Source organism: Astyanax mexicanus, chromosome 9 (genome assembly GCF_023375975.1).
Source record: "Astyanax mexicanus isolate ESR-SI-001 chromosome 9, AstMex3_surface, whole genome shotgun sequence".
NCBI lineage: Eukaryota > Metazoa > Chordata > Actinopteri > Characiformes > Acestrorhamphidae > Astyanax > Astyanax mexicanus.
The window spans coordinates 19,689,667-19,714,169 of NC_064416.1; the positions used below are offsets into that span (position 1 = coordinate 19,689,667).

Below are 24,503 nucleotides of genomic sequence, written 5' to 3' on the forward strand. Positions count from 1 at the left end.
GCCCCTACCCAAATCCATATTTCACTTTCATATCTAACATACAGACAGGGGTTTTTAGTGTGGGAGGTTTCATGGCTAAATTGGAGCAGCCCGGTGGCCAATCTTCATTAATTGCACATTACACCAGTAAGAGCAGAGTGTGAAGGTTCAATTAGCAGGGTAAGAGCACAGTTTTGCTCAAAATATTGCAATGCACACCACATTATGGTTGACATACCAGAGTTCAAAAGAGGACAAATTGTTGGTGCACGTCTTGCTGGCGCATTTGTGACCAAGACAGCAAGTCTTTTTGATGTATCAAGAGCCAAGGTATCCAGAGTAATGTCAGCATACCACCAAAAAGGACAAACCACATCCAACAGGATTAACTGTGGACGCTGTAAGAGGAAGCTGTCTAAAAGGGATGTTCGAGTGCTAACACGGATTGAATCCAAAAAACATAAATCCACGGCTGATCAAATCACTACAGAATTCAACGTGTAGCTCAGCTCTCCTGTTTCCACCAGAACTGTCCGTCAGGACAATAAATTATTGTGATCTAAAACCATGTGTTTCAGTTTCATTGTCCAACCCCTGTACACACTATACTCATAGGGACAGTTTATTGTGCAGCCACTAGGATCCTCATCATCTTCCTTTCTAAACTCTACTTACACTTTTCATGTGTTTTTTATTTATCATTTTGTTCATGCTCTCATGCTCCTTTACAATTAAGCAGGCCGTTGTTTTAGTTATTAATGTTCCTTCCAGACTAATATGTAAATGAGCTCTTCTGAACACGGTGACTTCTCCTGATTCAGCAGTTAGATAGCTGTTGTTATATTGTTCATTAAACTGGAATAAGTGCACTGTAAAATAAAGTGTTTCTGACTGATCAACCCTGCCAAATTTTATTTTACTCATTTCAGTCAGACACGTGTGTGTGTGTGTTCCTGAGAGCCATAAAACTGGAATAAAGACTTGTTCTGATCAAGCAGTAAAGTAGAACAGTAAAGGGTTATGTCTTTCTCAGACAAAGGCAATTGCATTTTACTGCACACACCATAAAGGTAAATGAAAGAAGCAGCATCATGCTATTCGAGGCTTTTAAAATGCCTCTGGGATGAGTGGCGGTGCTGCTTGCCATCCAGAACTAATCATCCAGTATCAGGACATGTTCTTATTGGTGCGGTGCTCCTGTGAAGGTATTCAATCTAATCCACACAGCAATGTGGGTGAAAGAAGATTTGTTATGTCACAATCTTCATTCGTCTTTCATTTACATAGAATCAGAACCTCAGAAAGGAGCGCCAGGAAAATCATATGTAGATACAAATCCACTCAGAGCCATGCCTTTCTAAAACCCACAGCGCTGTCCAAGGTGCTGAACACCCTTTGTGGACTGGGGCTAGCAAACCGTATATAGCTTAAATCAAGCTTCCTATTTGTTACTGCCAGTTCTGTGTCAACTTCAGCACCCCCGCCAGGAAAAGCACCCCCTCTCGGAGTGTATTTCTAAGAAAAGTTAAACTGCTTTTATCAAGAAGAGGATGCGTACATGCTGCCGAGAGGGGGTGCTTTTCATGGCGGAGGCACTACTATGTTGCTAAATTCAGCACCCCTGCCAGGAAAAGCACCCCATCTCTGGAGCGCCCAAGTTTGTCTTCTTGGCTTTAACTTTTTATTTATTTATTTTTTTTTAATGTAAATACCCAAGATGCTGTTCTAAGCTAAGAAATAATGGAAAATAGTCACGTCACCTGCAGCCTCTCCCGTGAGGAAGTGCTCTGCTTCTTTCCTGGTGGGGGTACTGAATTCGGCACCATAGTAGTGTCAAAATCTGCACCCCTGTCATGAAAAGCACCCCCTCTCGGCAGCGCATATGCGCCCTCTTTTTGATAAAAGCACTTTTTAACTTTCCTTAGAAATACGCTTCGAGAGGGGGTGCTTTTTCTGACGGGGGTGCTGAATTCGGCACAAAACCGGCATTAAAAACTCAACCCAGAGAGAACTTGGGTGAGCTGATAATGCCATGTTCTGGTGTGGACTCTCTCTCTTTTTCTTCAGTCAGTGGATCAGGGAACCTGTAGCCACCTCCCAACTATCTACGTGCTCTATTATGGACCCAGTGCCACCGACCACAGCCAAGCTTCATCTATTTATTTGATAAAATTGCATTGTAAATACAGTGCAGTTTTTCTTTCATGGTTTACTAGCATCTCCCACCCCTGGTGACTGGGATATATTCAGATAGCAAAAATATCTTTGTACACTTCTAGGCTGAACACCACATGCCAAGGCTGAGTTACGTTGGCTTGACCCTTGTTTTAATCTATGTTGAGTGAGGCAAATTCCAGCACATCATTTACCCAGTATAATACAACACCTGGCCCAAGCCTCAAGCCAACACTCCAGTTGCAGAGTATAATATGGGAATTGGTCCATATAATATGGCAGTTGAGCCACATGTGCCAACACCATGGTTGCCAAGTATAATACACGATTTGGCCCCTATGGCTTGTACCAATACCCCAATTCCTGAGTATATTAAGGGAAACGGTTGCTGAGCAAACCATATTTGGTCCACTTCCACATAACCGATGCTAAGTCCCAGCCAGTGCTGTACCAACGCTGCCACATATCAAAAACAGTATTCACTAGGCTTAAGTTAGGCTAGGGTTTTATCATCTCATCAGTCAAGCCAAATACACACCATAGGAGGAACCAAAAAGAGGACATTAAAAGACAAGCCCAGGACATCATGTGTATTTATAAGTGGGTGTTGTATACCAAGGCTCATCAGCTAGCTATCCACACACTGCACCAAGAGGACACCTAAAAAAAAAAAAGTACAACCTTCTTGTTAAAGTGCTAAAAACCAGGCTACACTACGTAACACGAACCATCAATCCTGAGCAGAGCTTTGCGTTCTTTTTACAAATCCCCTCCGTTTGATTCCAAAGAAAAATTACAGTGTGGTAAATCGGCTTGTAAACCTGCACTTAGACATTTATCACCCAAACAAAAGTACCATACTCACTATTTTTACATCAAAAACCTCTTAAAACCCTCAATAAATGCATTCTAAAGCACATTTAAAGGCCAGGCTTTCTGCGCGTACTGCCAGTAAGACGTATTACCGGTCTGAACATTCATAATTTATATAACCTGTTTGTTTACGTTGGTATTTATTCTAATCACATCATGCCCTTTAATGCTACATAATTTTAGCAACAATTTCCTCCTGTGTGTGAAAGCTCCTGGGCTTCTAAGAATACTCGCAAATGCATTCCGCCACCACAACCACTTGTGGCTTTGAGTGAGCGTGCACCCGGCGAGCGCTCCTATAATTCAGATCATGCCTCTATATTTGTGATTTCCCCGAGGCTAACTCTGACGCAGAGCTCACCTTATCCAAAGCAAGTTTGACAGCGCAGAACAAAAGGGCTGGGGGAGAAGAAAACACTCTGAAGACCTTTTCAGCAAACATGTCAGAGCTAAAAAACCTGCTGCTGCTGCTTTCTGCTGCGCTGAGCGCAGACGCAGACATCTGCATTACTGGCCTAGCGGAACACTGGAGGAGCACTGGACGCTTGTGGAGCTCCATTCCCCATGCTGTTCTATACTGCAGTCTTCAAAACATAAAGGGGCTTCAGATGGTTCTTTGAGGGATGCCATAGCAGAACTACCTTTTTCTGTGCAAAGAACCTTTATGTGTGGTAAACAGGAGTGTGAAGGGTCTACAGAAACCTTCACTTGACGTACACTCTTGAAGATAAAGGTGCTAAAAGGCATTGATGGAGGTGATGATCTTTTAGAATTGATTTTAAAGTACTGTTATTAGTTTTTAAAGCTTCAAATGGATTGGCACCATCGTATATTACAGATTGTCTGTCTCTTTATGTTCCCAGTAGTTTTTTAAGATCTAGCACCTCCAATCTTCTTAAAGTACCAAAAGTTAATTAGAAGAGAAGTGGGGAAGCAGCTTTTTGTTTTTATGCTCCAAAGAAATGGAACAATTTACCACTTGAGATCAGACAAGCATCATCAGTAAATAGTTTCCAAAAGCAGCTTAAGACATATTTCTTTAAACTTTGTTTTAATAATTAATCCATTTGTTTTATGTTTTAATTGTTTTATTTCAGTCACAATCTTTTGTAATTCTTCTTCTTCTTCTTCTTCTTCTTCTTCTTCTTCTTCTTCTTGTTCTTCTTCTTCTTATTATTATTATTATTATTAGTATTATTATTATTATTATTATTATTATTATTATTATTATCATCATTATTATCATTATTATTATTATTATTATTATTGTCCTTTTACAGTTTTATAATTTTTGTTTTATATTATTTTGTTTTATATTACATCTTATTTGAATGTTCCTTTTTATCTTTAATTTTACAGTTTTTTCCTTTTTCATTTTTTCTTTCTTATTAGTGTTTTGATTGCCTTTTTCTATGTACAGCACTTTGAGCTGCATTTTAATGTATGAAAGGTGCTATATAAATAAAGTTTATTATTATTATTATTATTATTATTATAAGAAACATCACCAATCATTAAACAAAGATGGTACAATTAGGTGAACAATAAACCATTTTACTGTAACTTAAACAAACTTAAACAAAAATGTTGAGCTGGATTTTAAAGTTTGACATGTGATTAAAAGCTTGGTCGATCTGTTGGTTTACTTACTTTTAAAACATGTTCTACCAAAAAGAACCAAAATGGGTTCTACACAAAGTTTCTTGACCAATGCTAGATAGAAGTAATTTTTGTTTCTCTGAGTAACCACGCTTGTAAGGAAGATCTGCAAGTGTGGAGAACCTTTTAAAGGTTTAAATAAACTTGACTTGATGTCAGCATTCTTCACATTTACACATTTAAGGTAATTTCATGTTCTTGACATGAAATTACAAACAGGGTTCTTTATTGAATCAATTGAGAGTCAACAGAAGGGTTCATAAAAAATAAAAAAAACTCTGAAGACTCAAAGGATCTTCAGAAGAACCATGTTTGTATTAGATATCTACGGGTATAAAAATCCATTTGAAAGCTTAAACCACCTTCACTTGATGTTAAGGTTCTTCCCAGTTACACATATCTGTTACAAGCTTTGGCCTTTATAGAATTAAAAGACAATAACAGAATGTTTTTGGAGTGATGCTTTTTTTTTGCTTCTTTAAGGAACCATGTTTGTAAAGGTGATCTGTGAGTGTTAAGAACCTTTTAAAGCCCAAAGAACCTTTGTTTGATGTAAAGGTTCTTCACACTCACACATCATGGAAACAAATGTGGTTCTACACAAGGTTCCCAGTGTGGTGCTATAAAAGAAGCATTTTTTTGTCTTACTAAAAACATGTGCTAAAGGAAATCTGTAAATAGATCAGCCCTGTCTCCGCCCGACATGCAAATTTTTCTTCTGGAGTAGTTTGCTTGTGGTGAGAACGTGATCTGTCCTTGATCTGACCAAGCTATCAAATATTTTTATTTTTAATTGATGTAAACTGCTGATATGGCACCGATTACTCTGATATATTAGCCAGATAATATACTTCTATGATCAAAAGCTGTCTCTGCTGCTTCATGCTGTTTACACACGCAGTATGTGCAGCGTTCACTGCTCACAGAATATCGTTGTGATGAATCAGATTAAAGTGTTTAATCACTGGACACCACTAGACTATATCAAAACTTTTAAAGGCACTATTTAAACAACAGTTGCTTGATGTAAAGAGTTTAAAAACATGGATGCATGTGGGATCAAAAGTTCTATAGTAGCCTTTTGTAGCTTTTTATTTTGCTATTTTAAGAGTGTAATGCTCTGTCAGTGTATCTGCAGTGTGAAACAGAATAATTGTCAGAACTAAAGTTCAATAAACTCCAGCTACTTACACAAATATACAAGCTTCAAAAATATATATATGTCTTATTTTCTCTTACAATATACATTACAAAAAATACAAGCTGCTGGGATCTTATCTATTTGCCCACATTACTTTAAAACTGAGGTATTTTCGAACTCTGAGCCCACGCTCCTTTTAGCGATTCATATTCAAATCCATCACCACTGGCTAAAAGTGCTCGCTCTGTATTCTCCACAATGCTTTATTTCCTTTACATGTACATGTGAACAATGCACACATCTAAAAGTAAATACCACAGGGAGTCGACAGCAGAAAAAATACAAGCTTTCTGTGAGATTATACCGTGTCAGACAAACATATCAAATGTCAACCAGGGTATAATCGCAGTTCCATCCTGTTCCTTTCAATGTACTTTTCCTCTCATGTTCTCTGAATATCAAACAATGACTCCCGAGGAGTTAGGCCTTTCAATCCTTTCCGCACACTACACTGGATATCTCTCATCCTCAAGGATTTAGGATGAATACTGTATGGCAGCAGGCGGTGACTAAGTCATACAGCCGCACATATCAAAAAAAAAAAAAAAAAGTCATCCAGCCTGCTCATGTGGAACATATTCATTTTGCAGCCCCACCAATCTCAAACACTGCTCTTTTATCTGCGCGGTTAATTACATATCTTTTAAAACTAGTCTCCTGGAGAATTATCAGAGGACAGAGCCGAATCAGTCTCAGAATAATGTAACAGATTCCTCCTCCTGCATTGTTCCTGTATGCTATTAAAAATCAAATAACATTCAACTAATACCTTTAACCGGCTCTGCATTTTTTAATTTTCTGAATATTTAGGGTTTTTTGCCATTTACAATCTATGAACTGACATATTTAAACTTAATGGAAATTTATCTACACTTGGGCAACAGCTAAAAAGCTGTAGCAAAATATGTAATTATGGGAACTATGGGAAATATGAAGTACATGCATTTTGGATGCTGTTGAACAAACAGATGATTGGAATTTGGTGAATGAATAGGAGTGACTCAGTAATGAAGTATGAAAAGAAAACAACAAATAAATGATAGTGTATGTTGGTGAAGCAGAAGTACAGTAGATGGGCGTACATTTGTGCACCATATTATATGTAAATGTGTGCGCGTATGTACTGTGGGATGAGTCACACAGTACAAAAAAAAAAAAACTGTCAGAAGATAAGAAAAAATACAAACCTTATAACATTGCAACGCACTGTACTGCCATAATTAATTCAAAATGCATAATTTTTTACCATAAAGTACCAAACTTTTAATTCAGTAGTATTTCGTTATTTAAAAATGTTACAGATTGTAAATTAATATTAAAGTAATCCAAATGCTATGGAATTATTTAGTAAACCAAACAGTGTTACACTGTGGTTCTCAAACTAGTTTTTATATAAGCACCTCCTGCTTAGATGACCGTTTTGCCTAACGTGGCTGGATTCTCTCAGTCAGCCTAATGAGGTAGAGTCACCTAGAATTCAGGCTTTCAGTTAACAGCTTATGTGTTTAAGAGAATCAGTTGTAAAGTTGTGAAGAGGTAGAGTTGGTACACAGTGAATTGTCCTATTTGAATAATTACATTACATTACATTACATTGGGCAGATGCTTTTGTCCAAAGCGACTTTTAAAAATGTTGTTCAAAGAGTAATAGAAGTTAGGTAAAGGTAAAAAAAAAAAAAGTAAGGTTAAAAAAAAAAAAAAAAAAAAAAAAAAAAAACAATTTGACAGGGAAATAATGGGATAGAGGAGTGAAGGAGGGGAAGAAGGAAATGGGGTAAGAAGTAGTTAGTGTGTTAGAGGTGTTAGGAGAGTAAGTGCTCTTTGAAGAGCTCTGTCTTCAGGAGTTTATTAAAGATAGTGAGGGATGCTCCTGCTTTGCTATTGGAAGGTAGTTTGTTCCACCATTGAGGAACTCTGTATAAGAACAGCCTGGATTGCTTTAAGTGAATGTTTGGTAAAGCGAGGCGACGTTCACTGGAAGAGTGCAGCGGCCGGGAATTAATGTAAGCCTTCAGGAGTAAAAATGTTTTAATCCATATTATGGCAAGAACTGATCAACTAATTAAAGAAATAAATACTTTAAGAAATGAAGGTCAGTCAATCAAAAAAAAAATAAATAAATAAAGAACTTTGAAAAGTATGCTCAAGTGCAGTGGCAAAGACCATCAAAAACATTATGATGAAACTGGCTCTCATCAGGACCGACCTAGCAAGAGTTTCCTCTGTTGCAGCAGGATCAGGTTATTAGAGTTACCAGCTTCAGAAACCTCAGCACCCCAGATAAGAACCATCTACATGCTTCACATAGTATCGTGGTTTGTTGAACACTTTTAAGTTACTACTTGATTCCTTATGTGTTCCTTTATAAGGAACTGAATGACTTCAGTAGTCATGTACAATGTAGGATAATAATAATAAAAAAAAAACATAGAATGAGAAGGTGTGTCCAAACTTTTGTCTAGTACTGTAATGAGGAATGACACTTCATGATGTGGCACCTTAAAATAAAACTGAGCCAAGACAGATTTTGGAAAAAAAAAAAAAAAAAAAAAAAAAAAAACTAAAGAACTAAATGTTTATAAAGTAAACTTTCCAATGTGCCAAAAAGTGCAGAAAGTCTTGGAGTGAACGTGACTGTGAGGCAGCTGAGAGGGCAGTCGGCATGTTCCCACTCAGCAGCGCCGCATTTCTCCACTGCCGCATCCAATCGATTGTGTCTCCTGTCGACCCCATTTTTCCCTGACATCTCATGAGCAACCACCAGCCCCACCACCACCACTTCCAACACTGTGTCTCAAAGTACATAGACACACACACACAGACACACACAGTACAACTCACACAAAAATACATCTCAATGAAGCTAAAAAAAAAAAAAATCTACCAATCTGCCATAACATTAAAACCACCTGCCTAATACTGTGCAGGTCTCCCTCATACAGTTAAAGCAGCTCTGACCTGTTGAGGCATTGACCCCACGAGACCTCTGACTCAGCCAGCACTGACCTATTCAGTAATTTGTGCATCAGCAGCTCTTCTCTGTGACCCCATGACCCGGTTTCATTTTTGGTAGGAAGGTACTGACCACTGAATAACGCAATCAACCCACAAGACAGCAGCCTGATGTTTAGAAGATGTCTGGATCTGAACCAGTCAATTAGCCATCACAATCTGTCTTAAATGTCTCAATTGTCTAAGTGCTTGTGTGCATCCTTTCTAATGAATTAATTCAGCTCCTGTATTTTTCGCACTATAAAGCACACTTAAGATCCTTTAATTTTCCAAAAATTGGTCAGTGTGCCTTATAATCTGGTGTTCCCTTTGTATGAATTATACAAGTCAGGTATTAAGGAGTAGTAAAGCCACTCCAATGAAGCACAGCGCTATACAGGAGTTTCAGTGAAGTTTCTCCAGCACCAAGACTGGAGCAGTATTGGCAATAGCCGCTAACCGCGCTAAACACTAGCTCTTTCACCATTCAGTGGTGGGTATTATCGGCCTATGGCCTGCTGCAAGCCCCGGCTAGCACTGCTGGATTAGCATTAGCATTAGCCACTAACTGCGGTAACTGCGCTAAGTACAGAGACCTGATGAATTAGAAGGAAAAAATGGCGACATACCTGTTCCTTAATAGTGTTGCATAATGCGCCTTATAATCTGGTGTGCCTTATGTATGAAAATAGACCAGATATAATCTGGTGTGCCTTATGTATGAAAATAGACCAGATATAATCTGGTGTGCCTTATAGTGGGAAAAATACAGCTGTCCCCTTCAAGTTATCTCCATTGTTAAAGATCTGTGAGTGGACACAAGCACAACTGGACTAGTCTCTGTAAAGAAATACTGCCAATAGAATAGGACTTCAGCATGAATTAGTGGAGCAATAAAGCTGCGTTCTCTGAAATGATGGTGTGGTGCTCCATCCAATACTTTTGATATAAATTAAGGAGGTGGGAATTAGGAATGCAAATCAACAGTCCTTATTCTTACTGCAACGCTCTAAAATCTAGTAGAAAGCAATCGTTACTTCCCTGGACAGTAGAGACAGTTACTCAAACAAATACACTTAAATACACACAATGTCCCAATACTTTTGTCCATTTAGAGTATTTGCAACTAAGTACTATGTATTCTTCTAAATAATTCTGCATTCTAGAACCAAGAATTTCTACTCTATGTTCCTGGAAGTTTTAACATTAGTTACAAAGCACTTTTTGCACATGATGTACTAGAAGAGTACTCATAATTCTATATATATCATTGCTGTCCAACAAAAAAAAAGGCCCTAAACTTTTAAAGTAAGGGTTTTATAACATTTCAACAGTTTTAAGCATTCCAAATTATATACAGTGTATATTATAGACAGTGTAAAACCTTTCCTGTACATTTTAAAAGTAAGTTAACTGCAAAGAACGTTGTAAAAATACTGTAATTCACTGTGGAGAAAGATTACAGTACGTTGCTTTAGAATAAGAATAGTAATTAAATAATATTACAGTATAAATAAATACATTTTATAATTGTAATAAATCATTTAAATGATTAAAATGTTTGGGATATTTAGTTGCCAATATAGTACCATAAAAATATTACCAATATATTACTGTAAAATTATAAATAGAGCGTAAAGAATTTCAGTGTAAAATACTGGCAGCAGGGATGCTGCTATCCTAAAGGATTGCAGTTGTGATCTAGCATGAACTCACTTTTTGCAATAAAGAAAACAGCAACTTGCATTTATGGCCTCCAACACTGTGTGCGTGATACAGTAACAATATGTACTCAGTAAATACTAGGTTCTACTCTACTGTACAACACAATTCAGTGATTTAAATCACTGCTTTCAAAGCTGGGAAACTGATCAGCTTGTCTGCTTCAGTTTCCTCATAACCTCCAGCCTCTTAAAATAAGTAACTCTGCCTTCAGATCCAGATCTATTTTACTCTTACTCTGCTTTATTAGACATGCTAGCCTAAAAAGTCATGTGATCAAAGTTAGGCGGCAGGTTGGCGGGAGCACAGATAATAATGATTTATTTAGAGCGCTTTTGTTGTTCGCCCACTGTACACAGACAAAACTGATATCACCACAGCAGAAACATGGGCCAAGACATCAGAGCACCTGTCAGCCCATCTCAGAACATAACCTGACTCTGTGCGCGCGCTCTCTCTCTCTCCTCTTCTCACTTTCTTTGATTGTCTGGCTATGTGTGTTGAAAGGTGTGAGATGACGTTTAGCTGCTTAACTGTCAAATACAGTAAATATTTAATTCTGCTACTGTACAAGGTAATTAGTATGATTTACAAAGAGAAATATGCCATGATTTTTTTTAGTAATAAAAATGAACCTGAATAAAAACCTGAATAAAATGAACATGTCTCTAGAGGTTGAAACCTCTATGTATGTGTTGGATTAAAATTAAAATCCATTTTCAGTCATAAAGTAAACAACTGAGATGCTGATTCTGGCTAAATATGCCCCACTTATGTGACACTTGTGGGTCACTTATGGCAATGGGTGAGAATACAGTGTTGTTGATACTGAAGAGCAGCATGTCACCATGAGGCACTGCTATATACTTAGTGCTGCCCTACTTGTGTGACTATTGCACATGCACTTACAGTATTTGCACTTGTGATGCAGTACCAGTCAAAAGTTTGGACACACCTCATTTAATGTTCTTTTTCTTTATTTTTATTATTTTCTACACACTGGTGCGGAAAACAGAATCAAGAAAAAAACAACATTGCTGTTCCCTTAAATGAGCTGATGTAATCCCTTTACATCATGAACAATTGCACATCGCACAAAAGCGCTGCTGTTAAGATACGAACAAGTGAAAGTCAGTGGCCAACTGGCTATTAAAGTGAATGATGTCATGTTACACCCAAAACACACCTATGATTAATTAAGATAATTAGTACATGCCTTTTGTACATTTCGAACTTCGCACAGTGTATTTCTTGTGCCCTCACGATACCAAAGACACACCAACACGCCCTTAATCCAGCTGTGTGATTCGCAATTGACCGATGTGCTATAGCTCGCTAAAAAAGGGCCCTTGGTGTTTCTCAGTTCCTATGTCACCGCTAGCATTCCACAGTGATGAGCTATATAAAAACAGGTCAGAACTGAGCTATGACTTGTTTGCTATCTGGGAAATATGATGGCAATTTACCCTTTCAGCAGACAGACAGCACAATACTTGAAGAGAGAATGCGCAGTGATTCAGACTGTAGAAATATAATATAAAAGATTCCTTTCATAAAGATGGATGAGATGGTACAAACTATGCCTGCAGAACCAGCTATGCAGGTTACTGCAAATAAAGCTTAAAGGTCTGAAAAGTGTTTGTCTGGCTGGTTTTGGTGTGTAAATCACTTTTGTTTTATCTCTCTCTCACACACACACACACACAAAAGAAACATAAGTGTACCTAGAAAGGTGTAAAACTGCCACGTTCACATCATTCTCGCGTTAACTTTTGAAAAGCGCAGAAGACGCACTTCATAAATCACCAAGTTCTCTTACGTTCATTACTTATGTGCATTACACAGCGAATTCTTCCATTTAGCTGTGGAAAGAGCTTACCTACACAAATCCGCCCTGCTCTCACGTACGAGTGGAGATGTTATATTTAGGAACGGTGAAGGACTCTGACGAATACGCAGCGAGGAGGAATAGAAGGAGTTCGATGGAAACTTGGGTGGAATGTAATGAGCGAATGCATAAACATACTGACGGAGATTTTCTCAACGCCCTTCTTGTCCTCTCTTCTCGTCCTTTTCTGTCCGTGTCCCTCCCCTTCATCTTCCCCCTCTCTGTGTCAATCTGTTGCTGTCCTCTCTCGCTCCCTGTAGCCTCAGGTGTAAGCTATGGCACTTCAAAGGCCTTTCACTGGCAAAGCGAGATCAAAAGAGGTGACGCTGCCACAGGCGGAGGACAGATTTACAGTAGGAATAAGCTGAGGAGCGAGAAAAGAGAGAGAGAGAGAGAGAGAGAGAGAGAGGGAGAAAAGAAGGAGAGAGGGAGGGAGAGAGAGAAGTGCACATCCTCTATGGTGAGGAGTCCCTGAGTAAGGGCACAGATCCACAAGAATGATCCAGAACACATGATCACAGGAGCACACCGGGGTTCACACACACGCTCAGCCAGCAGTGCAAATCCAAGGAAACCACTTAAACCCCCCTGATCCAATGAGGCATAGCACAGCTTAAAGTCTGGAATTCTTGGCAAAGATATCACACTATAGTACTCGAAGACACGTTCACAATCAGTACAGGATAAGAATAATTGAATTTATCCTTTTTGAGAAAAATACACTACACTGCATGTACAATAATTCATAATAAGATTATGTATCAATTCGATATTTCTTTAAAAAAAAAGCATTAAGAGTGCAAAGAATTGACTTGTACTCATAGAGGAAAAGTTCTTGACAAGTTACCATGCAAGAACATCATAGTCATAAGAAAACAGAATATATAAATGAAGGACACACTATTAAACAGTGGTGTAAGAAAATACTGATATATTAAAGCATCGTAATATTGTGTTTTGCAACACTGTATTGAAACCCAGACTTTTGCTTAATGTGCATTTTTTTTATTTATCCTATCAATTTGGGATTAGTAAGAGCTTACAAGTACAAAAACTAAACTTTGCATATGTACAAACAGTCATTGCCGGGGGAAAAAAAAAGACATGAAGACATCAGCTGCTGTGTAAAAAAAACAAAAAAAACAATCTTAAGTTTGCACAAGAACACTACAGTGTCCCACACCGCTTCTGGGATGTTCTTTTATTTATAGAGGCAGATAAGACAAAAGTATAATAATGGCTTTGAAACAGCACATCACATCAAAACCTCACCCAACTGTGAAGCATGGTGGAGGGAGCATCATATTCTGGAGCTGCTTTTCCAAAGGTAAAGTTCCAATAGTAATTCCAAATGTTTTTTGGATTTAGCTAAAATAGCCAGTTTGCTTCCATCCAGCCATATATCTTAGCATCATTATATTCATTAGTTTAATATAGAAGACCTGGTGTCATTGTTCATTGTGTAGGGTTCAATTCTGAATGTGCCAGATCAACTTTTGGTCTCCATTACAGGTACAACGTTACGTAAATAATTTCCTGCAAAGCAGTGGCTCAAACTTTTCTGAACGCACACTGGTACACTATTCCAACAGAACAATGCTTGTATGCATATTGCTTTTGTCTCAATAGCTTGCCTACAATACATACTACATACCTTTTGCAGTACACACTACACCTGTATGTGTAGCTCAATGAATACGACTAAGGGCTCTATCGCACACCCTACCGATTGCCGTGGCCTTCTGGAAGTGAGATGTGTTCTGGTTTGTTTCAATCTTGGTGGTGGGAAATACAGGTGAGCCACTGACTGATTAAAACCCTGACAACAGTCAATAGTCAGCTGCCTCTGTTGAGATGCAAAAAAGTGTCGTGCTGTTAAGATATCAATGCACCAAAGTCAGAGCGCACCTTGCTCTTAAATGGAATGACAACTGGCACACTGATTGGTTTATTTCACATAATTACAGCCATTATTAATTAAGATAATTAGTACATGACTTTTCCACGTTTTGAGCCATGAGCCAAGGCACAATACCACAATACCAAAGACACACAGACACACCCTAAATCAAGCTGTACAATTGGCAGTGTGGTATAGATGGCTAAATAAGGAGAGTTTCCAAAATCAGACTAAATGTTCATTTATTGATAATACCTGGTAATCTTCCTGTCGAATAATTGCATTAGTTGCAATCTGACACATTCCACTTGGTGCACTTATTTGAATAAAAAAAGGGAGTATCATTTACCAGAGAGATCTCTTGAAATGATACTTAATTTTGTAGAAAGGACTGTGGTTTCTCTATTATCACTTTAATATAGATGGGAGTAGTTTGAAGCTGATACTTTAAGCTGATAATCACTTATGAGTATCACTTGAAATCCAATGTGCCGGAGTACACAGGCTCCAGTACACAAACAACTGCACTGTAAGTTCTTGATGGGCTCTTCTCAGATGGCAAAGAAGGTTTAAAAAAAAAAAAAAAAAAGTTAAATGCAGGGGGGGACAAGACAAGATTGAAAGACCTGTTAAGAAATGCTACTGTCGTGGTAATGGCTATCCAGTAAAAGAGCACCAAGCTAAATAGGATAGTTTAATTCAGCTGGCATTCAAAGTACAGTCACACTTCTACACTTCTACAGCATCATTTGTCTGCTGAAGTGCTACAAATCCTTCACAGCTTATAAAATTGCAGTAATCATGAATGAAACTGGCCATAACCTTGTGGTTTCACTCTGAGGGGATTTATGGTCTAATGAAAGACATGCAAAATACTCTGAATGTGTGTGTGTGTGTGTGTGTTTATGGAGAAGTGCTCAACTTGTAAGGACAGGGCTTACAAGGACAGAAAAAAAATATTGAAGAAGCATAAAATTCCTGAATTTACATGCTATTATAATCACACTCATTGACAAAATAGCTACGTTCAGAAGGAACTAACTGACAGAAATGAAACTTAGAAGGATAATCAGGCTAGACTGTTGTGGAGTCATTGACATTGATCATTTTTGGTCTCCCAGCCCAAAGTTGACCAGTTCACCAGTGACCATACCTTGTATAAATCTGGTAAACTATTACAATAGGACAATGCTAGTCCACATACTGCTGCCATTTCAAGAGCTTGCATTGAAGACACAGATACACTGCCATGGGCAGAAGCATAGCCAGATCTATCCCTGATTAAAACATGGGTAGGATGCTATTGAACACAATATCAAGACTACTTAATATCCCTACAGCAAAATGTACAGGAACTGTGTGATATATATTTTTATTATTATTTAACCTTCAATATAGCCAGGCTCGTCATTAAGACTCAATAATTCTTATTTACAATAATGGCCTGGCAAGTAGCAGAAGCTACCTGAGAGAAGGGTACATTAAAAAAGGTAAGAATAAGAGATAAAACAAGACAGAGAGAATGAGAGTAAAAAAATCAAGCTGCATGGAATGGATTACAACTGGATGCCATTAGGAACCTCTACAACTCTCCTTGATCTATATGCTGAAATGTCTGGTATGTTGCGTTTTACATGCGATACACGTTACACACTACCTCTCTATGTGAAGCTCAATTCAATCATGTTGAATTTTCTCTTCCTTCTAAATAGCAGTGCAATATGACTTCCTTTTGGGAATTTTTGAAACTATTTCACAACATGTGTACAAACAGCTATTGATGTGTTATTTAATTGTAAATTACTCTAAAATAAATAGCCCTTAGCCAATGCCACAGAATTCGTAGGATTAAATCACTGTTCCGCCTCCATGTTTGAGGGAAGGATGTCACTGTGGCAGTAAAAGTAACAGTGCACCAAAATGATTGAATAATGACTTCCCCACCCATCCTAGTGAAAACAACCCATCTGAGTGATTTCAGCGCTGGGAATTTGGTCTATCACGCTCCCAGCCAATGAAACGCTAGTCCACGCAGATGGTGGAAATCTTTGATGCAGAGCAATGGGCTAACGCTTTCTTGGAGGAAACCGTAAGACTGTCAGCAGAAGGACAGTGAAAAATGGCGAGGGGAGAATCGACAGATGGGGAGATGGCTGAGTAGCAGAGCCTGTGCTATCGCCTTCGTCTGCAGCTTTGATTTGTTTGCGGTGTCATTGTAATCCACCTCGTCAAACTCCAAAGTGAACTTAACCGAGCAGACAATCCAGTCTCTCGGCCCAGAGCTTCTGAAGGTGAAACGTGTTGTTATTCTGTTTGTAAAGATAACACAAAATAAACACTTTCTATTTCCATTTCCTGTCTGCTGTAGTGCTTTCTGGAGGACTGGTAAAGAGTACCAAACACCAAATTTATTGAGTGTCTTATTGTGTGTGCATGGAGGCTGTCTAAGTTGCATACAAAAAATCTGATCGTAAACTCATTTGATCATGAAGTGTATGCAAATTCCACTATTTACTTTTTATTATCAGTGATAAAATACATTATACATGTCAAGTCTGGTTGAAATAGATATAAATTTAGGAGTACCCAACTGTAACCCACTGTAAATTAGTTGCAAATGAAATTCAGGTTGAGGTCAAAGCTAAATATTAGTTGAAAATAATAAAGATCATGTTGATATCAAAGCTCAAGGTTGTACAGAAGTTCTCCAATGTCATATGTAACATCACACAGATGATGAATATTAGTTAAAAACAAAAATTGTGTTGATGCCAACCCCCAATGCTAAACAGAATTTAAATTATGGTTGGCAATATCTGTATAAAAATAAATAAATAAATACTGATGACCACATTTCTCCAACCTCATCAAAAATGCTATCTCCAATATCCTACAGATGTTCAATATTATTTGAAAATGAATACTCAATTGATGCCAAATCCCAAAATTACACAGAGCCTGAATTATAGCTTTCAATCAAAAACACATATCAGTAAAACAAAACAAAAGAAAAAAACAATACTGACTTGACAGAGCTAAAATTATGTTATACAGATGTTGAATATTAGCTAAAAATGATGAAAACTGGGTTGACGAACTTTAAAATTGCACAGGTGTTGAATTATTTTGTTGTGAATCAAATTCACATACTGGTCTGAAATTAAAATTGGGCTGACATCAAGCTCAAACTCCTTAGACAGACATTTATTTTTGCTTACACAAAATCTACAACACAGCACTGGCTAGCTATGTTAGAATATCATGTTAGGTGGACGTTAACATTATTAATTTTAGTAGACTTTGGTCTATATTTTAGTCTGCTTTCCTTACAATTATTTGTTGGTGTTTACATGATATTTGGAAGACATTGAAATTTACTTGACATTACATCTTAAACCCAACAAAATGTCAACATCACAATTATATATACAATTTATGTTGGCAAAACATGTAATCCAGGTGACCAGCATTCAGTGTTACGACATGTTTATCTTTTTTTTTCCCCTGCACAATTATTGCCTGGCTTATGAGAATAATAAATGTTTGTTTTTTTGTCTTATTAATAAAACCTTTGCATGAAAGAGGGGATGCTTCAAGTAAAGCACATGCATGAGGGGAAATCAACATGAGCCATATGATATACCATATAATAATATGTTGTACCATATAAAATAGGGGTGTACAATATAGACAAAACATGAGCTGTTATCCCTATATTGATATGAAACACAATAAAGAAAGATCATTACATTCATTTTACTTTAGTACTTGGCTTGGCTGCGCTAATTTTTCCCAGGATAAGTAGTAGTTTGTTGTGTGCATTCACTGTGGACCTCTCCCCAGCTCTACCTCAGTCTACCTCCAGCCTTGTTATGTTATGTAAGTACAGTCTGATCCATGAAGAGCTCCCTCTGTTCTTGCATACGAGTAATGTGTGCAATGCCCTGCATGAGTTATATGTTTATTGTAAAGAAAAAAAGAAAAAATCATATTCTGACAACAAAAACAATAACATAACATTTATCTTACAGCTCCAATAAATACTTTTCCAGCACCCTTGATGTCTAGATGTCTAATTATGACCCTGTGTATTCCAATGGATACATTTCATTTCACACATAACCACAAACTATGTACTACACTGATCGTCTCAAATTTCCAATGAGGTTCATACCCTTGTTGGACAAGTTTCTGCTGAATCTGAAGAGTTCTATGACTCCACTGTACCTGATCTGGTAGCCATGAGGATCAAGATACTAGCCAGCTGTAATGATATTCAATCATGGCTTGAGCTACAGATCCGGGAAGATACAAACCAGGGAAAAAATGCAGGAATGGGAGTCTCACAGAAGCAAACCAGTAAAGAAAAGGTGAAAGAAAAAAGGATTCAGGGCTTTGTAGAAAGATTCGGGGCTTAAGCCCCATAAGCCCAGCCCTAATGCTGCCCATGCTTAAAGGATGTGTCTCATGCTCCATCGTCTTACCTTACGCTCTGGATCTGACGGAAGTCTGGGTCAGTGGCGTTGAGCATGGCCACGAAGCTTCCTACAGGAATATTCTCCCATTTAGTGACCATCAGGGGATCCGGGAAGAAGACCGGTCCCTCGTTGACGTCCTGAACTGCAATGTAGACGGTGGCTGTGGAGCTGGGGCCATAAATGACGTCAGGCACCAGAGGGTCCTCATTCTCCACCCTTATCATCAGTGTGTGAAACATGCTGCTCTCATAATCCAGGGGCTGCGAGGAGAAACGGGAGGGAGGAGGAAGAAAAGAAGAATTGATGTGTTAGTACACTTAACATGACAATTATACTCATGTGTGAACATAAAATAGAGGCATGTCCAGCAGTCAATCTCTCACTAATTTAAACCACCCAAAAGTAGCCTCTGAGATCATTTTTATAGGAAAGTAAAGGAAGCACTTGCTTCATTACATGCATGTGTACAAGACCTGTAATGATTTATGTTCTTGCCTAAAACATGACTAACTCCAGGCTAAACTGAGTTATTTGTGTCAATTAGTATTTATCTACACTGTAAACACTTTTGCTTTAATTAATGAAATCTGTTAAAGTAAAACTGGATAGTTCCACATATTATTTAATTATTTTGGGTTGAAATCATTGACTGCTTATTTTCTATTGGCTTTTCGCACAGTACTTGCATACTGGGTGTGTCCCTCAGTTTATGACACTCACCATCAGTGTGTAGTCATTCTCCCCAGGCTACCGAAACTTAAACCTAGATAAACTTAAAGGTCATATTAGGATTAACTGTCTGTCCTCTATCTTGTAGACTGTAAGAGAGACTTTTAGAACAACTAAAAAGACCCATTAAGATGCATTTATTGAAGCTCACAGAAGACACGTACCTTAACCACAGAGAGCATGCCCTCATTGTTGTCAGGATTGGTGTGGATCTCAAAGCTCTGGTTGGGATCTCCATTGATGATGGAGTACATAGCTCTAAACCCTCCAGTGGCAGGGTCATCTCTGTCATCCACGGTCAGATTTACCACCACGCCTGTAGAGCCTTCATCCACTGAGGCCTGGAACTGCAACACAGAAACAAAGATTTTTTTTTTTTTTTTTTTAATGAAGAGCGTACATGCAAAGATCAACATATTTTTTGTTGTGTTGATACTCCAACCACAAGCAGTGCTGTACCTGTGTCTTGAGATTCTACTACAATACATCACCTTGCCTACAGTACCACAGCATATAGAATTATAGCCTAGGTCCAGCAGAGAGAGAAATGCTATACTAGGGACTGTGTGTGAAAGGCCTTCAGTTGCTTAGAAGTTACCTGTGAGCTTGTAGTCTATTATACCCTTTGTGAAAAGGAAGTATACTTAAGAGCATTAAAAGTATGTTCAAATAAGGTAAAGAATACTAAAAGTGCATTTTCAATTTAATATACTTTATGAAAATACATATTAAAAATACTTTCTCTGTATCTCTATATTTATTTTTAAGCAATATGGATAGAAAAAATATATTTAGTGGCATTAAATACTGCTTAATTGCACTTTAGTGTAGCTTTTTTTCAGCAGCATTAAGGTGTACACAATATGTGCATCAGTACGAAAAGTAGTACATTTACAATATACAGTACTTCAAGTGTATTAAAAAAGGTTTAAAAGCACATACTTAAATCTACTTAAGTTCACAGAAGTTGTATGGAAAAAGCGCTCAAAAGCACAATTTAATGCTTTTATGTTGTGCTTAAATATAGCTTAATTACAAGTGAAATATACTTAAGTTTGGCCTACGTTGTTCCAAAATAGTACATTTAGTATGTGTTTAAGTATATATTTTAATTTTGAAATGTATGTACTTTTCCATGTTAAGTACACTTTTAAAAAATACACTTTTCTTTTACATAGAAGCTTGCTCTTGGTGGATGACACAGTCTGTCTGACTGTGGATTGATAGGGTCCAAACAGTCCAAAAAACAATGCTTTTATAAACTTTTGCCATAAGGCAAAAATAGTTCCTCCGGCCAAGTCTAGAGGACAGGGAAGTTTTATACTATGGACTGCAGCTCAGTGGAAGTATTGAAGGAACTCAGTATGAGAGCTTTAAAGCTTTAAATATCTCAGCCCAGCCGCTCTGAGACTAATCTGGATTGGTGGGGTGCAAACACATTTAAAAAAAAAACAGTGGTTTTAAAACATTGGTCAATGTCTGAAAGGCCTTCAGTTGCTTAGAAGTTACCTTGGATTTCTCTGTGACCTTGCAGTCTATTATTTACCTCACTCTTGGTGTGATCTTTATTGGTGGATGACACAATATTTCAGACTGTGGACTCCAAACAGTCCAAAAACAATGTTTTTAAGAACTTTTCCAGCCTGATAAGCATCAACACCTCTCGAACCACAACTGAATTGGCTGTGGAAGAGCTTGTAGCTCACTGAGCATGACAGCTCCCCCTATAACTTTTGCCATAAGTCCAAACACAGTTCCTCCAGCCAAGTCTAGTGGAAGTGCTATACTATGGACTGCAGCTCAGAGGAAGTATTGAAGGAACTCAGCATGCAAGCTTTAAAGCTTTAACTATCTCAGCCCGGCCGCTCTCAGACAGAAAGCATTAAGCTCTGTTTGTTCTGTCAGACACATCTCCCAAACACTATTGAGTGTTACATGAGCACAGCATTAGATAGAGACAGTGTCTGCTCCCCCTCTGTCCTTCACACAAGCAAACACACACACACACAGGCACACACAGACCTATACACACATACACACACTGATTGCATTTCTATACTTCTAAAACTACAGGAAAAAAAACAGCTTAGATCACAGCAAAATTGACTATGGAGGAACTTGTAGCTCACTAAACCATGACAGCTCCACCTATAAGTGCGACCAAGGCTAAAGCAAAGTGAGCTAAACTCGCTTCAATAATGAAAAATGTTTGAGCAAATCTACCCGAGGCAGTGTCTTCTCTGCAGGAACTCTAAAGCTTAAATTTAAAGTGTAAAACAACCTTTGCTAGGTTTTTTTATATCTTTTTTCTTTCCTCTTTAAAATACACACTAGTCTCAGTAGTCCTTCCTCAGTCCTTTCACCACACTTTCACAAGACTGTTTGTTGATGAGTACACTGGAATTAGTCAATGCGAGGAAGGCCTTTAGTTGCTTAGAAGTTACCTACTGTAGGGTTTGCTTGAGACATCACAGCATATTTTACACCTTGCTCTTGGCATAATCTTTGTTGGTGGACCACTTCTAAATTCATTGTTATGGCCTAAAATTCCATCAACTTGTATGCAATTTTCCTTATTTTGAATTGGTGGTGCCCAAATACTAGAGAGATGGTTTGTAAACCTTTTTTTCTGCTTGATGAGCAGCAACTCTCAGATCACAGGTGAATTGGCCACGGAGGGGCTTGTTGCATCCCAACCCATAACAGCACCCCCTATAAGCACAAGCAAAGCTGAAACAAGGCAAAACAAACTGTTATTGCTTCCTGTAAATCTGCTCCAAATTTAATAAGAAAAGAAATGTTGAGCAAATCTACCTGAGGCAGTGTCTTCTCAGGAAATCTAAAGCTTTACTCTGTCTAAAACTTAAATTCTATTTATTTTTTTAAAAGACAAAATAATCTTAGTAGTTTGTTCTCAATTCACCCCAATTGCACAGAGCTGTTTAGGAAGTTATCTTGGACTTCTTTTAAGACTTCTTGAATTATTACACATCTTGCTTCTGGTGTGATCTTTGTTGGTGGACAACTAATCTATCAGACTGTGGACTGGTGGGGTCCAAACACAGTCAAAAAACAATGGTTTTGTAACCTTTTCCATGTCACAGGGTTGTATGAGGAGAACACTAACATTAGCCAGTTTGAGAAAGGCCTTTAGTTGCTTAGAAGTTACATTGGGTTCTGATCTGCCCTTGCAGACTATTGCACAAACCACACAATCTGTCCTACTCTGGATTGGTGGGGTCCAAACACAGTCAAAAACAATGGTTTTGGAAACTTTTCCAGCCTGATCATCAACAGCTCTCAGATCAAAACCGAATTGGCTCAGGAAACCTAAAGCTTTACTCCTGAGTTCTCTTTTTCCTAATTAACTTTATCTTTAATTTCTTTTAAGACCTCTTAAATTATTACACGCCTTGCTTTTGGTGTGATCTTTGTTGGTGGACAACTAATGTGTCAGATTGTGGACTGGTGGGGTCCAAACACTTTTCCCCATGTCACAGGGTTGTATAAGTAAACATTAACATTAGCCAGTTTTAGAAAGGCCTTTAGTTGCTTAGAAGTTACCTTGCGTTCCACTGTGCCCTTGCAGACTATTACATACCTTTCACAATCTGTCCTACTCTGGATTGGTGGGGTCCAAACACAGTAAAAAAAAACAATGGTTTTGTAACCTTTTTCAGCCTGATAAGCATCAACAGCTCGTGGATTACAACGGAATTGGCCGTGGAAGAGCTTGTAGCCCACTGAAGCACGACAGCTTCCTCTATAACTGCGACCAAGGCTAAAACAAAGCGAGGCAAACTGTTACTGCTTCCCGTAAATCTGCTCCACCTTCAATAATGAAAGAAATGTTGAGCAAATCTACCCAAGGCAGTGTCTTCTCTGCAGGAAATCTAAAGCTTAACTCTGTAAAACAACTCTCGCTCCGCTTTTCCTTCTGTCTTTTTTTCCCCCCTCTTTAAAAGACACACTAATCTCAGTAGTCCTTCCTCAATCCGCCCCAATGTCACAGAGCTGTTTGAGGAGATGAAGTGTTCTTGGCAGGGCCAGATGAGTTCTGTTCCTCATCAGTCCCACCATCATTTCTGGTCAACAGTCTGTGAAGTGAACACGACCTCTCGGGTGCCCGATTGCGCATTCGCGCTGCGGTCAGTGAATAGCGGAACGCCCTGATGTAGAGGACTTACATATGCTGCCTGTCAAACATTTGCAATTTATTTAAAATAAATGAATAAATACGTTTTTTTATGCAAATATGACTTTGCGATAAAGAAAAAAAAATGCTGCTTACATCTTGTCATTTTTACCAGCATTTCCAGCACATTAATGCCAAGCCACCATATGCTATCCTCCTTCGTGACGTCAGCGCTCATCAGCAGTCAGACCTTTCAGCTGTTTAAACCTCCACTAAGGAGGGGAAGAAAAAAAAAAAAAAAAAAACAGCGTCTCAATCTGTGCCTCATCAAAACAGTTTGTAACGGCAAAGAAATCCGCCATCATTACCGAGGTAAAACTGTTCTTCATAGTAAAGGAACACTTTGAACTTTGCTGAACATGAAACAGTTCCTGCAGAAAGCAGAGCAACTTGTTAAGTCTACAGGAGTCTACAGGGGTGTAAACAGTGTGGTGAAACTGTACTTAAGTGAAAGTGTGGGAAGTGTGTTTATATATCCTACTTATTCCTATTGATCAGCCGTAACACTAAACCAGTAGGGTTGGCAACTGCACTTACATGTCAAACTGCACTGCACTGTTTCAATTCATATACTTTTGCAATAATAAAAAACAGTTAAGAAGCTCATGTTTAACTGGTGTTTTTGTGAAACTGACCAATGGATGCTAGCATTATTACACAACAGTGGAAAGTGGAAGTGTGGAATCTTCAGTGGAGCCTTCCAATTAAACCTT

The 24,503-nt window shown here is 38.2% G+C and overlaps 1 protein-coding gene across 1 annotated transcript in view; it reads right to left on the bottom strand.

The window, feature by feature from the left end:
• cdh13 (cadherin 13, H-cadherin (heart)) overlaps positions 1–24,503 on the bottom strand; it is a 589,258-nt gene that overhangs the window by 81,304 nt on the left and 483,451 nt on the right. Inside the window, exons 9-10 of the mRNA XM_022679628.2 lie at positions 19,760–19,942; positions 18,873–19,126 (exon numbers count right to left, since the gene is read on the bottom strand). Of these exons, the coding sequence (XP_022535349.2) occupies positions 18,873–19,126; positions 19,760–19,942 (437 nt within the window). The remainder of the gene's footprint in view (positions 1–18,872; positions 19,127–19,759; positions 19,943–24,503) is intronic.